Genomic DNA, 12,344 nt, shown 5'->3' on the forward strand with positions numbered 1-12,344 from the left:
ATGAATATATAAACGTTGGTATGCACGGAGCGAAATGTAATTTAACCCTGGCGATTTTCAAGAACACTGACTGACATTCAAAAGAGAATCGTCCCCAGATGACAGAAAGTGGCAATTTATTTAGATAGCAAAACCGGCGTTGATACTTGGTTATCACCCATTCTACTCAGTTAGCCACCAAGATGAAGTCATCATGAAAGAATCGTTCCTAATTAGGAAGTGGGCAGTTAGGGTTTTAGATCATTCACGGTTCAGTATTAGCGGAGTATATAAATATATGACTGAGTGAGGTATATCTCCTTCATATGGATACTGCAATGACATCAAATCTAAGTAGAGAATCAGAAACCCAGCCCCGGGCATACCTAGTATATAAACCACCAAATCAAAACACAGCCTTCTTCTCACCAGGTTCCACCCCATTCAAAATCGGCAGCCCATGGTCCCCCTTATCCATAGCCCGCTTATAAGCCGGGCGATCCGTCAAACGGCCCACGTAGGCCTGGATATTAGGATACGGCGCCAAGCTCCAGGGCAAGAACGTGCGCTGAGTAGTAAAGCACCAGAGAGCCATAACATCAACAAGGGTGAAGCGATCACCCGCCAAAAATGGGGCCTCGGCCAGCCGTTGCTCGACGAGGGTGACCTGCTTCTGGAAGCGCTGGCGCGGGAAGCTGCGGCCGGGCGCGTCGTTGGCGATGTTCGGGTCGAAGTACACGAACATGCAGGTGCTGCCGGCGGGCTGCAGCGAGGTCAGGATGAAGTACAGCCAGTAGAGATAGGTTGCGTAGCCCGGGTCTTCGGGTGGTATGGTCAGGGTGTTGTTGTTGTTGTTGTTGGATGAGGGCGGTGCGTGCTTGGTTAGGATGTAGGTTGCGATGGCCATTGATTCGGAGAGGAGGAGGTCGCCTTCTGCGAGGACGGGCGCGGAGCCTTGCGGTGTTAATTTCTTGAGGGAGGTTGGGGCAAGTAGTGGGCTGCGTTGGTAGAGCTCTAGGTTGTAGGGAATGGAGAGCTCTTCCAGCAGCCATAGGATGCGCTCGGATTGGCTGCGTTGGAGGTGGTGGATGGTCAACGTGGAGGGAGCCATGATGTATGTAGCTTTTTAATGTGTAAAAATGCAAAGGGGCTTGAGAGACGACGGTGGTGACTGCCTCGCCCTTTTATTTTCTCGCGATCTCCGAGGTCCAGCGGGTTACATCACCTGGTCGATCGACCCACTGTGGAACAGTCTATCCGGCTCGATAAATTCGCAAAATTTAACTTGTCGTGAGAACCTTTAGGTACTTGGGGCCGACAGTTGGGGCCGGTAGGATCGAAACGAGCGAGACATCCGAGAACTACGCTGCGCTATGCTCAAGGAGGCATGAGACTAAACAACCGGGCGTTGAAAGCCACAGAAGCTCCGGTTGAAATAACCGCTGTTGGACCATTCTCAGCGGCAGACATCGAGTGGCCCCAGCCTGCCGTAAATAGCAGCAACCGGATGAATCCTCGTGGTTATGAAGTCGGTTACTTGGTTGACTTGTCCGATATGGTTGGAATGTATAACCCCCGTAGTAGGAGCACCATAACTCCAACGAGTTGACATATACAGAAAACGGATGCACCAAATGTATTCAACGAGAAGAAGCACCCAATCCAAAAAACCTATTCACTACACACTATCTACGAGGGTGGCTGCGATCATAGCGAAACACCACAAACGTCGGCCAAAGCTGCAACAGCATAGCCCCGACCATCATACACCCAGAAAAGACCTGGGCGCGTAAAAAGTAAGCTTGGTCCAAATCCACTAACGCGCCAGCTATAGGTGTGCCGGCCAAAGCCCCGAACGACGAAATCCCCCACATCATGCCCAGCCGAGTTCCCATATAGTTCGAATCAGGACAGAATGCCGGATGCGCAACAATCGAAGTCGGAGCCGTGACTAGCACGCCGCTCAGGATTCCCCAATAGCACGCCCAAACAATAAAGCCGGGGGTGCTGGTGGCGGCGATCCAAGTGAACATGGCAATAGCCGAGGCCGTGACGCAAAAGATCAAGATGGCGATGGGTTTGACATAGGCGACAAGCAGATAGGGCACGACGCGACCGACGACCGAGGAGCCATTGACAATGGCTACCATGTAAAAGCCCAAGCTCGTGGTGGTCTGCACAATGGTACGCGCGTACGAGGCAACATAGAAGATGGGGACGTAGTATGCCAGCATGACGCATGTGAGCGACATCGAGAAGAGCATGAACGCGGGCTCGCGGAAGGCCTTCCAGTCGATCAGGCTGCGGGCACGAGTCTTGTGGCCTGGCCGCCGACACAGAATCGCGCATGCGACGAGTGAAAGAAACAAGCTGATAAACCCGATACAGCGCACCGCCCAAGGGAATCCGATCTTTGGCTGCAGCTGGCGGAACATCACCGGGAAGATGACGGCCCCCACACTCGAGCCGATCGAAGCGCAGCCGATGGCGATGGGCCGCTTGGTCGTGAAGTGTATGGAGACGACCACCAGCGCGGGGATGTACGAGATGCCACCGCCCATGCCGACACAGAAGCCCTGCGCCAGTAGCACCTGACTTCGGGTTAGCGGAAAGCCAAAGAAGTAATCATGTCAATTCGTCATGGGTGATCAATCACACCTGATAGTACTCCGTCGCCAGACTCGTCATCATCATCCCAAAGACGATCAAGAAACTGCCAGACAGAATCAGCGGGCGCAGATACCCCGAGTCTACCAGTGGGCCCGTCACCAGCCCGACCATCGGGATCAAAGTCGCCTGGATGCTGCCGATCCAGGAGATGGCTGACGGCGACTCCCCTGGCAGCAGCACGGTCTGGTAGTATTCCTGGAAGGCGCCATAGGTGGTCAACAAGCCCCTATTACAAGTGATGTCAGTTTGGAACGAGTCTCCAAAAAGAAACCCCAAAAGAAGAGCCATCGTGACAGGCACATGTAGGACATTGCGCACCAGGAATTGACAAAGACACAGAAGCACGCCAGCACACTCAGCCAAGCGTGCAGGCCACCATTAAGCCGCGATTTATGGATGGCGTCGGGCGTCTCGGCGGATTTGGCTGCTGACGAGGCTGTTATTGGGTCATTGTTCGGAGGTTTTTCTTCTGTCTGCATGCCCATTGCCACAAGATCCTGGCCATGACGGAGATACCAACCCAGACACGCCTGGCAGTTTTATATAGCACCTCTGGGAGAAAGGAGCTTACCCCAAGTCTCCACAGCGGGGAGCATCTGGGGTTTGCCATTAGTCACGCAAAAAAGCTGCCTTCATTCGGCTCGACCGGCACTGCTTAGCCGAGCTCTACCGACTATCGTGATGAGCTTGGTTTTTCGGGGGTCTCCGATAGCTTATAACGGTCGAGAATGATGTGCTGTTAGTCGTGACTATTCCTCATATTGTTTTTCCTCGTAGCCTTGGGTGCTCTTGTTTGCAAGCTTTCTGGTATTTGTCGAAATGCTTGTACTAGCAGGACTGAGCCAATGATCGACATTTCCAGCGTGGATTAGACATATTGAAAGCGTAGGGTGAGTGTGTTCATCATATAACAAATGCCACTGGGCAAGGATGTATTAACGATTTTGCGCCTGAGTCAAGCCTGATCTCAGGGTCGGGGATATCAAATTCGAATAATAATAGAGCGGTGTTGTCGTGTCGTGAACCATGCAAAAAAAAAAAAAAAAAAAAAAAAGAAAAAAGAAAAAAAAAGAAAGTCATCACAGATAAACACAAGCAACAAGCGTAAAAAGAAATCCATCTTCAACACATCTCGCAACTATTCCTCAACCTGGTCGGCCCAGGTACCAGAAGCAGGAGAAAAAGACGACTCGAGATTGTCCAGCGAAGGCAACGCCTTCGTGTTCAAGGTGGTCTTCTCGGGCTTCTCGGGGTTGTCATTCCTCTCAGCCGTTTCGGCCTTCCGGGGTCCTTCGGGGAGAGCGGGAAATTCGTTTTCATCCTTTAGCCCCGGTGCAGTGGGTTTGACGTCAATTCTATTCGATGGGTCATTGGAAGACGATCGTTCGCCTCGCGGGCTATGGGTTGAGCGACGGCCTCGGCCACCTCGACCGCGTCCACGACCCCGCAGGCTGCGACTGCCAGCATATTCGTCTGAGCGGCCGTCGTCAAAGTCCCGTCGAGTGTGTCCGGAAACTGCGCCGTGCATGCCCCGGCGGAACTCGCTTCCACGACTGCGTGGGTTGTAGTCTTCTTCACGCTTCTGGGAGTCCCATTCCCGACCCGTCAAGGCGTTGAGCTTTCGCTGTCGATTCTGCTCGCGCTCATTGTTCATAACTCGCCGGTTTGCAAGTTCCTGGCGGCGCTTCACAGCGGCCGCCTTTTCTCGTTCCATAAATGAGGCCTGGTCAGCCTCAGCCCGCGCGTGGGCCGCAGCCTTCTTAGCAGCGTTCTCTTTGGCGGCTGCGATACGCTGGGAGAGCTCTTCCTCCGTGAGTTTCGGCTGAGAAGAAAATCAGTTAGCATGCTATCTCACCTCACATCCAAGGTAACTTCAGCTTGGGCTTACCTTTCTTACACCGCCAGTAGCACTGCGGTCCCCACGAACGGCAGGAACATGTTGGGGCTCAGCACCATTGGCAATCAAGATTTCGCCCGCAGCGTTGTCGTCCTGGCCGGGCTTCTCCTTGGCACCGTCCTGAGGTTTCTCAGGTGTAGCCGCTCCGGCCTCTCGCCCAGCGTCGAGCTCACTAACACTTGCCGGAGTCCCGCTCCGCGCGGTACTCTCAGAGCGCTTCTGATCAGCGGCATGCGAATCCCGCTCACCACGTCCACCACCTCGTCCGCGGTTTCGACCCCGGCCTCGACCTCGGTCTCCACGGCCCCGCTGCGGAGTCTCCCCACGCGGAATATGCTGCTCAACAGCCGTCTTCTCAAGCACTTCCTTCTGTGGTACAGGCTCTGGCTCCGGTGCGATTACCTCTTGCGGTACTTGCTGCTCCTCCGCGGGGACGGGGATGATCTCATCGTCGAACAGGTCATCAGCGCCTCGGGTCTGCGCAAACTCATCCATTTCAGGAACTGGATCGGCCATGGTTTCACAATACCAGAATGCTTGGCTGGCAAGTCAATGGGAAAGCTCGTTGGGTTGACGCGACTCCACGCGCCCCCGAGGGGTAGCTTGGATGGGGCGAGAAAAGGTGATCCGTGCGGAGACCTTCAGAGGGGGGGCTGAACTCCTGCGCCTGGCTTAGTACTGACAGAACATGGAACTGGGGAATTGAATAAAGACTATGGAGAAAAGTAGGAGAAATTGTAGATATGAAAATCGCGAGTCGAAACCCACTTCTCTAAGCTTGCGATTCATCCTGCCGGGACAGCCCCAGGGCGGTGTGCCCAACTGGTGGAGGATATATTTTGCCATTCAGCGCCGCCCATTTCTGCCCAGATGACGTTGGTGCTACATCTATCAGAAGATAGAGTTAACAAACGACTTATAATAGAAGGCTATAAGAGGAATTACAGCATCTGTAGAAAAATGCCTCACTTTTCTCCATGTAAGAATTTGATCATATGATTATTGAAAGGAATCCTGTGGTACCACGATAGCTGACATTACCTCACATCAGCTTATGGATTCCTACGAAAATAGTAATAATGATGATCATAATATAAAGAAATAATTCAGGCTACATAGCTTTTGTAATAATGTAATTTAGTTTGGTTTGAGCTCTTTTAAGGTGATGTTGTGATATGATTCATGCTTCTTATGCCCACTGCCTAGATGCCTTTTGTGCTGTAGAAGTAGGAATTTCTATTATTTATTGGAATAGCTTCTACGTAATAAGAGTAGTGATATATTCAATCTTAAATTATATACATACATTGTAGACTAGATCTTCAATTACCAGTAACTACTAGACATTATGATAGACAAACTCCTATATTACTTGAAATAGATCGTCCTTAATGCTGTCTAGATAGTGATGGCCTACGCAGTCATTAATTGCTGAGAAATTCGATTATACCGCAAAATACAGGGTAGAGTCATTATCTCCTAGTTTAAGATAATTTCTTAAGGTCTGGAGAATCGAGTTTTAACTATAGATTGTCTTTATGAGCGAACATCTATATCAACCCAGGGACTGCATTACTATTTAAAGAAATGGATAGTAAAGCTAGTCCTATTATAATAATCATCGTATACTCTTGACCTTAGAAACATGGATCGATGTCCTAGAAAACTGTATCAAAATCAGAATAAGAGTGAAGCTAAAATCGAAACACAGTTTCTGGAAATAAGATTCCTAAAGATCAACAACCCTTAAAAAAAAAACCAGGCTGAGAAGTGACGTACGAGGCTACGGGACGCTACTATTTAAGATAATTGAATATCAATTTTAGCAAAAGTTCAATTCCACTAAGTCTGGGAACCCGGGTTTCTATGCGATTCTGGCCGGACTAGACCTCTTGTGCTAAACATTTTATTATCATTCTATATAAGTAATGTGTTACAATGGTAAATTTTTCACTGGCCCCGGGCGCCGTGGACTCCTTGCATAAGGCAAACACAAAGCGCCACCCTTCCTCTCGGTGGAGCCAGAACAATCCCTCTAACTAACCCAGGGCTGTTGGTTGTCACTGTGAGACCTGAAAAAAAAAAGATAAGATAAGATAAAAAAAAGATGAAGGGGACCTTCTATCCAGACGGTAGCTCGGACCACCATTACTCGAAACCTCCGACCACCATAAAGGTCACGTGTAGTCACGTTTTGGTCACGTGTTGGGAGGTCAGACCACCATTAGATTCTAATGGTTAACCGAGCTCTATCGTTATCTTGTCACACAAACTGAAATCTGTTTACACCCTACCAAAACTAGTTACTAGCTCGTTACTAACTAGTTTTCAACAATGGACGCCCAGACTAATCCCGACTAATGGCTCGCGTATGAGTATAATACTATCTACTCCCTTCTTTATCGGGACTAGGATAATAGGGAAGAAATAGAAGAATAAGTTCAGAACTAGTTAACTTATATTTTTCTTGACTTTCGCTATCTTGCTACCGCTTGTTAATCGAGGATTCGGGGGAAAGGGAACTAGATACTTCCTAGTTAGGGAGGAGGTTTAGAGAGGTAAAAAAACAGGTAAAAACACTGTATTCGTGGACTTGGAAATATAGGGGGAGGTAGTAAGGTAAGGTAAGCTAAGTGGAGAATCTGAGAGGTGGGACCCTTATTAGAACTAGTCCCAAAACGGTTACTGGCCTACACGTGACCTTAATGGTGGTCTGAGGTTTCGAGTAATGGTGGTCCCAGCTGTAGTCACCTTGTATCGAAGGAAGAGGGAATCATGCTTATAACCCTAACTCATGCCCAGTATTTCTTGGTTAGGATAATTGTTGTGATCGTCAGCCCAAGGGAATCGGACCCCTGGTACGCCGTAGCCAACACTTCGGGCGGCCCCCGGAATGGGGCATCTGGAGATCAACGGGCCGATACTTGTAGCGCTTCATGAGGTTGCTTTTTTTTTTTAAATTAAAAAAATAAATAAGTGAACGAAAGAGAAAAATCAATGGAATTTCGATTGCCCCATCATTCAAGCAATCTTCGCTCGATCTGTCATACAAAACCCGCTTCTTTTGGTATGGATTGCGGCTCGGGCTCATTGTTGGTTGGTGTGTTTTTTTTATGTTCTTTTTTGCATGCTTACCTTTGTAATCTCCCGGCCTTTTTCGATTCCCAATCCGATTCTTTTCCCAGTCCACAGCCCCTGCATAAGTTGTGTTAGTTTCAAGTGGATATTGGGTCAGATATGGCCCCCCCCACCAAAAAATGTAAGAGCCATTTCGATCGTTTCTTTTCGCTTTCCATGGGAAATAATCTAAACTAAACACGGCAGTCTGTATCCGTCTCGATAACCAAGTGAGCCTTTTGAGTGAAGCAGTCAAGCCGGGCTTGGGTGGGTATTTTAAAGACCCTAAAAAAAACCTCCAACGCTCACAAGGATCACCGCCCCATTCTTAAGGGAATACTAGCGGCCCGCTCCTCGGTGGGATCAACACTAATAGAATAGGGTGTATATAATCCCGAGCCCTGCATGTTAAACGCTCTTAACGTGGGGTTTTCCCCGGTCAGTGGCCCGAAAGATCTTCCGTACCCGTCACTATGGCTGTTCGTCGCCCTCTAAGCCTGTGGGCTTTTTTACTTTTTCTTTTGTTTGCGCTGATTGTCTCGGGCTCGAATATCGTTGAGCGAGGAGATATAAACACGGATGGAAGCAGCAGTGGAAGCAGTAGTGGAAGCAGCAGTGGAAGCAGCAGTGGAAGCAGCAGTGGAAGCAAGGACGAAAATAAGGATGACAAGAAGGATGAGTGCACGATGCCGACCCCCGACACGCCCGCCAGCCAGGTCAAGTACAACTACATTTCCAGCAGTGGAGACTGCACCGACGACCAGAAGAAATTGCTCGAAGAAGAAATCCGATTTGCGATCGACATGGCCAAGGCAGGACGGAACAAGGCCGGCCTCAGCGTGAACTATTACTACCGATTATTCTTCCCCAGAAGCCTGCGGAGCGAGAGTGGTTTTAGCACCGATGTCCGCAACGTCTATGACCGCATCGTGGAATTCCTGAGTGGACATGACCCAGACAACCATCCGCGATTGACTTGCGTCCAGTCCGAGAAGTGCAAAAAAAGTTCCCGGACGCCAATCCATATGAACCCCAGGTACAAGACGCTTACCTTTTGCAATCGCTTCTTCGACCCCGACTCCATTTACGTGACGGATCGGGGCACTTTCTCTACGGTGGAGGAATTGTTGTCCTGTCAAATGTCGCTCAAACAGGCCCATTTCTCCCGCGCCTCAGTGCTGTGCCATGAAAGCACCCACACCCGCTATGTTTTCGGTGGAGGGCCCAAGGGGAAGATGTAAGTTTGCAACGAAAGAAAAGTGTCCGCCGTAGGCTCCGGGGGTTGATTTGGCTAACACGAAGCGATGCTCCCAACAATATAGGGGGTTGGATATCGCATATGGCATTGTTCAGAACCTGCAGCTTCCTAAGGGGACTTACAATCGGGGGCAATGGAAGAAGGATGAGAAGCAAGAATCGATGCCGGTCAGATGTCCTGATCCCAAGGATAAGACGAAAGATGGAATCTGCGATGAGAAAAAGTCGAAGGACAACTCGGACTCGTACATCTTTCCTTTGGCTGGAATCTACTTCAGTGAAAAATGCCACCGCTTGATTCAGTTGCCGAGAGGTTCTTGAAAAATGCTGTTGGCTATGGATATAAGATGTATGCTTAGGATGTACAAAAGAGGGCCTGAGAGACAGGAGATTATGCGGAGTGTACAACTCTACATACAGTTTACAACAATATACATGGAGCAGGGAAAACAATGCGTATGATGTCACGTGGGACATGGGGGCCAAGGGGATTAAAGTGATTGTTTCTGTAAGAAGATGGACAGTTTCCCTCTTCATAAATTTTTGTTTCTCACGACAAAAAAAAAAATGGCCGCTTCGCCCCAACAGCAGGTCTGGTCGACTCCCGAGTTGCTGGAGTCCGTTCTGCTCCCGCTGGACCCGCGCACGCTGCTAGTCTCCGCGCAACGAGTGTGCCGGACGTGGACCAGCCTCATCAGAGAATCCTCGGCTATTCAAAAGGCGCTCTTTTTCACCCCGGTAGAGGGGGTCTCCACGGAAAAGGCCCACAATCCGCTATTGGCGGCGGCCTTCCCATCGCTCTTCCATACAATCAATACCGACTCCGAGGATGAAGAGGAATTCAGCTTCGAAGGTCTCGATATAGTTCAGCATCCCGAGAAAAGAGCAGTTTATTTCCGACCAGAGGCTAGCTGGCGAAATATGCTGGTCCAGCAGCCCCCCACTCATAAGCTGGCGGTTTGGAAATCATCCTTTAGCTGGTGGAACACGTATATATACTTTGAGATTCCGGTCAGTTCTGATATAGCCCTTGATTTAAAGTCTGTCAAATTAATCACTCTCTGCTGCACAGGGAGATTCTTCTAAGACGCAGAATGGTCTCCGCATGGAGACCTTCTTCGAGGCGCTGTTCCTTGACGACGAGGTGATGTTTGACATCGCGAACCGCAAAGAAATCATCTGGTGGGGACGTGCTCCGGGATTGGAGAAGCAAATACGCCGGCTCGAGAAACTGGGCGGGTTTAAGCTAGACGCGGATATTGTCGTTTTCACGAGCTCCAGCGGCCAGTGCTACGAGGACGAGGACGAGGATGAAAATGAAAATGCGGAGCCCAAGCCCGCTCGGAAGCCAAATCTTGGTGAACAACTAACGGCCCAGATTAGAGAGACATATCGGGAGCTGGGATTGACACCTAAGTGTACAGAGGAGGGATGGAGGAGTGCCATTCGGGAATTTGATTTCGAAGTTGGTCAAGATGGAGAGATTTCTTGAAAAGGATATAGTTTTGGGATTCATACGTGCTCTGTGGATGTGATACTTAAGAGACTTACCTATCGCCTCAACAAGGGCTACACCAAGAAGGGACTTGAATAAATTTTCGAATATGCAAATTTGATATAAACCTTCGCTACAGAAGAGCTATCTCCATGCCTGACAGTCGAGTCAAGTCATCATAACCTAGACGCAATGCCACGCATTCTCATCGGTAGATTTCCCAGGGCCCTTAAACACATTGCGTCGCGGGTAGCGGCAGTGCTTGCGGTGGTATTCCACCTTGGAGCCAGCCCCATTCGCAAATTTGGCACCACGGACAGTCTCCGGGGCCACGCCCTCTTCCACCCACTTTACCATAGCCATCAGCACATTGTCCTGTGCATCCTTGCCACCGTAAGTCTTCAGTCCCTGGCCAATCCCATTGGCGCCATCGCCATCACCGCAGTGGCCCATACCACTGATGGGGAAAAAGCGATAGAACTCGTCCAGCTTGGATGGCGGCAGCTTCATGGTATCCGAGACCCGCGAATAGTACAGTTTCGAGTCCTCAGAGCTGATCAGCTGGTCCTGCAAGCCGTGGTAATGAAGCACCTTGCCTCCGGTCTTTTGGAACTGGGACAGGTCACTATCCCACGTCTGGATGTTGTAGGGGTTCTGGGCTAGGGACACGGCCGCGTCCTTGACTGTCCAATGGGTGCCAGTCCAGGAGGGATCGTTGTACACCACGTACTTGTACCAGTCGTCGCTGTATTCGAACGGCTTACCGCTGTACATGATGGGTGCGGCGAGGAGCTCGGAGCCGGGCTGCATGCGCGGGTAGAGCAAGGTGCCGTTGATGCCATACAGTGGGGAGAAGACTTGCTGGGCGGTTTGCACCTGTGCGCTGGACAGACAGTTGGTTGTGTTCGAGGCGTGGGATGCGCAGATCAGAGTCTCGAGGATTGGCCGGCATAAATCCGGGTCTTCGATGATACCGTCCTTTGCACCGTCGAGAGAGTCGCACTGTCGCAGGATCTCCTCATGAACGACTTTCCAATCTGCAGTGGATAGGAACGTTTTGGAGGACGGGGGCCCCGTGATGGGGTAGAAGTGTGCGCTCCATGAAAGCAAGTTGATGAAGTTGATTGCCGGCGCTCCTACCACCACGCCGTCAAAGTCGTTCGGGTATTTCTGGACGGATTTCCACCCTTGTCGACCTCCGGTTGAACAGCCGAGATAATAGCTCTTGTTGAAGCCCTCATCGTAGAACTTCTTGGTGAGTTGCTTGCCCACCACGACTCCCGTGTGCAAGGAGCGATAGGCAAAGTCCTTGAGCACTTCCGGGTGATGGTAGAAAGGCTTGCCCGAGGTGCCGTTGTGGCCATTGTTGGCGCCGACCGTGGCGAAGCCTAATTGCGCGGTATAGGCCAAGTCGTAGTATTGGATACCTGTTTCTGCGTCAGCAATTTACCAAGTCTCCAATTGATTACAGGCATGCATACACCCAGAAAGACCGCCGTTGCCAGTGCTGAGGAAGCGGCCCTTGTACTCGCGCGGGAACCAGGCCTCGAGCGTGATGTTACTGCTGTCGGAAGTGGACACGGCCATGGCGATGCGGCATACGTCTACTGAGACTCTTTGCGTCGAGCCCTGGGTCTGGGCGCAGCTGGACGGATTGTCGGCCAACGAGACGTTGGTGCCACCCTTCACCACTTCGGCCAAATTGACCTTGACATTAGGGATGTTGATCTTCTCGGCGAACGAGGTACATTTGGACTCAAACGCATCCTGACTGGCGAGACCCATTGAGGCCAAAGCCAGCAGGGGAAGGGCGTACAAACGAGTCATGGCTGGGTGGTTATTGGCAGCGATATTGTGACCGGATGGCCCCTGACAAGACTTCACATCTGCGGAGCAGCCATGTGCTATATACTTAAAAGAGGGCAGATC

General features: G+C 50.5%; 6 protein-coding genes across 6 annotated transcripts; 2 read left to right on the top strand and 4 right to left on the bottom strand.

Moving 5' to 3' along the window:
* Positions 1–385: 385 nt before the first annotated feature.
* On the bottom strand, positions 386–1,090 carry NUU61_003092 (glutathione S-transferase family protein; the record flags this gene model as incomplete). The annotated part of the gene is made up of 1 exon (XM_056653674.1): positions 386–1,090. The coding sequence occupies one exon, from the start codon at positions 1,088–1,090 to the stop codon at positions 386–388; it is 705 nt and encodes a 234-aa protein (XP_056514741.1).
* A 574-nt stretch (positions 1,091–1,664) lies between these two features.
* Positions 1,665–3,134, bottom strand: NUU61_003093 (putative MFS monocarboxylate transporter; the record flags this gene model as incomplete). The annotated part of the gene is made up of 3 exons (XM_056653675.1): positions 1,665–2,570; positions 2,638–2,875; positions 2,959–3,134. The coding sequence occupies 3 exons, from the start codon at positions 3,132–3,134 to the stop codon at positions 1,665–1,667; spliced, it is 1,320 nt and encodes a 439-aa protein (XP_056514742.1).
* A 653-nt stretch (positions 3,135–3,787) lies between these two features.
* On the bottom strand, positions 3,788–5,062 carry NUU61_003094 (uncharacterized protein; the record flags this gene model as incomplete). Its single annotated transcript, XM_056653676.1, has 2 exons — positions 3,788–4,471; positions 4,538–5,062. The coding sequence occupies 2 exons, from the start codon at positions 5,060–5,062 to the stop codon at positions 3,788–3,790; spliced, it is 1,209 nt and encodes a 402-aa protein (XP_056514743.1).
* Positions 5,063–8,136: 3,074 nt separating this feature from the next.
* On the top strand, positions 8,137–9,241 carry NUU61_003095 (uncharacterized protein; the record flags this gene model as incomplete). The annotated part of the gene is made up of 2 exons (XM_056653677.1): positions 8,137–8,900; positions 8,986–9,241. The coding sequence occupies 2 exons, from the start codon at positions 8,137–8,139 to the stop codon at positions 9,239–9,241; spliced, it is 1,020 nt and encodes a 339-aa protein (XP_056514744.1).
* A 246-nt stretch (positions 9,242–9,487) lies between these two features.
* NUU61_003096 (uncharacterized protein) lies at positions 9,488–10,412 on the top strand (the record flags this gene model as incomplete). Its single annotated transcript, XM_056653678.1, has 2 exons — positions 9,488–9,931; positions 9,993–10,412. The coding sequence occupies 2 exons, from the start codon at positions 9,488–9,490 to the stop codon at positions 10,410–10,412; spliced, it is 864 nt and encodes a 287-aa protein (XP_056514745.1).
* A 186-nt stretch (positions 10,413–10,598) lies between these two features.
* On the bottom strand, positions 10,599–12,242 carry faeB-2 (putative feruloyl esterase; the record flags this gene model as incomplete). The annotated part of the gene is made up of 2 exons (XM_056653679.1): positions 10,599–11,842; positions 11,897–12,242. 2 exons carry the CDS (start codon positions 12,240–12,242, stop codon positions 10,599–10,601), a joined length of 1,590 nt encoding a protein of 529 aa, XP_056514746.1.
* Positions 12,243–12,344: the final 102 nt, after the last annotated feature.

The sequence above is a fragment of the Penicillium alfredii genome (assembly GCF_028826965.1).
Source record: "Penicillium alfredii strain IBT 34128 chromosome Unknown utg000004l_segment0_segment0, whole genome shotgun sequence".
Lineage (NCBI taxonomy): Eukaryota > Fungi > Ascomycota > Eurotiomycetes > Eurotiales > Aspergillaceae > Penicillium > Penicillium alfredii.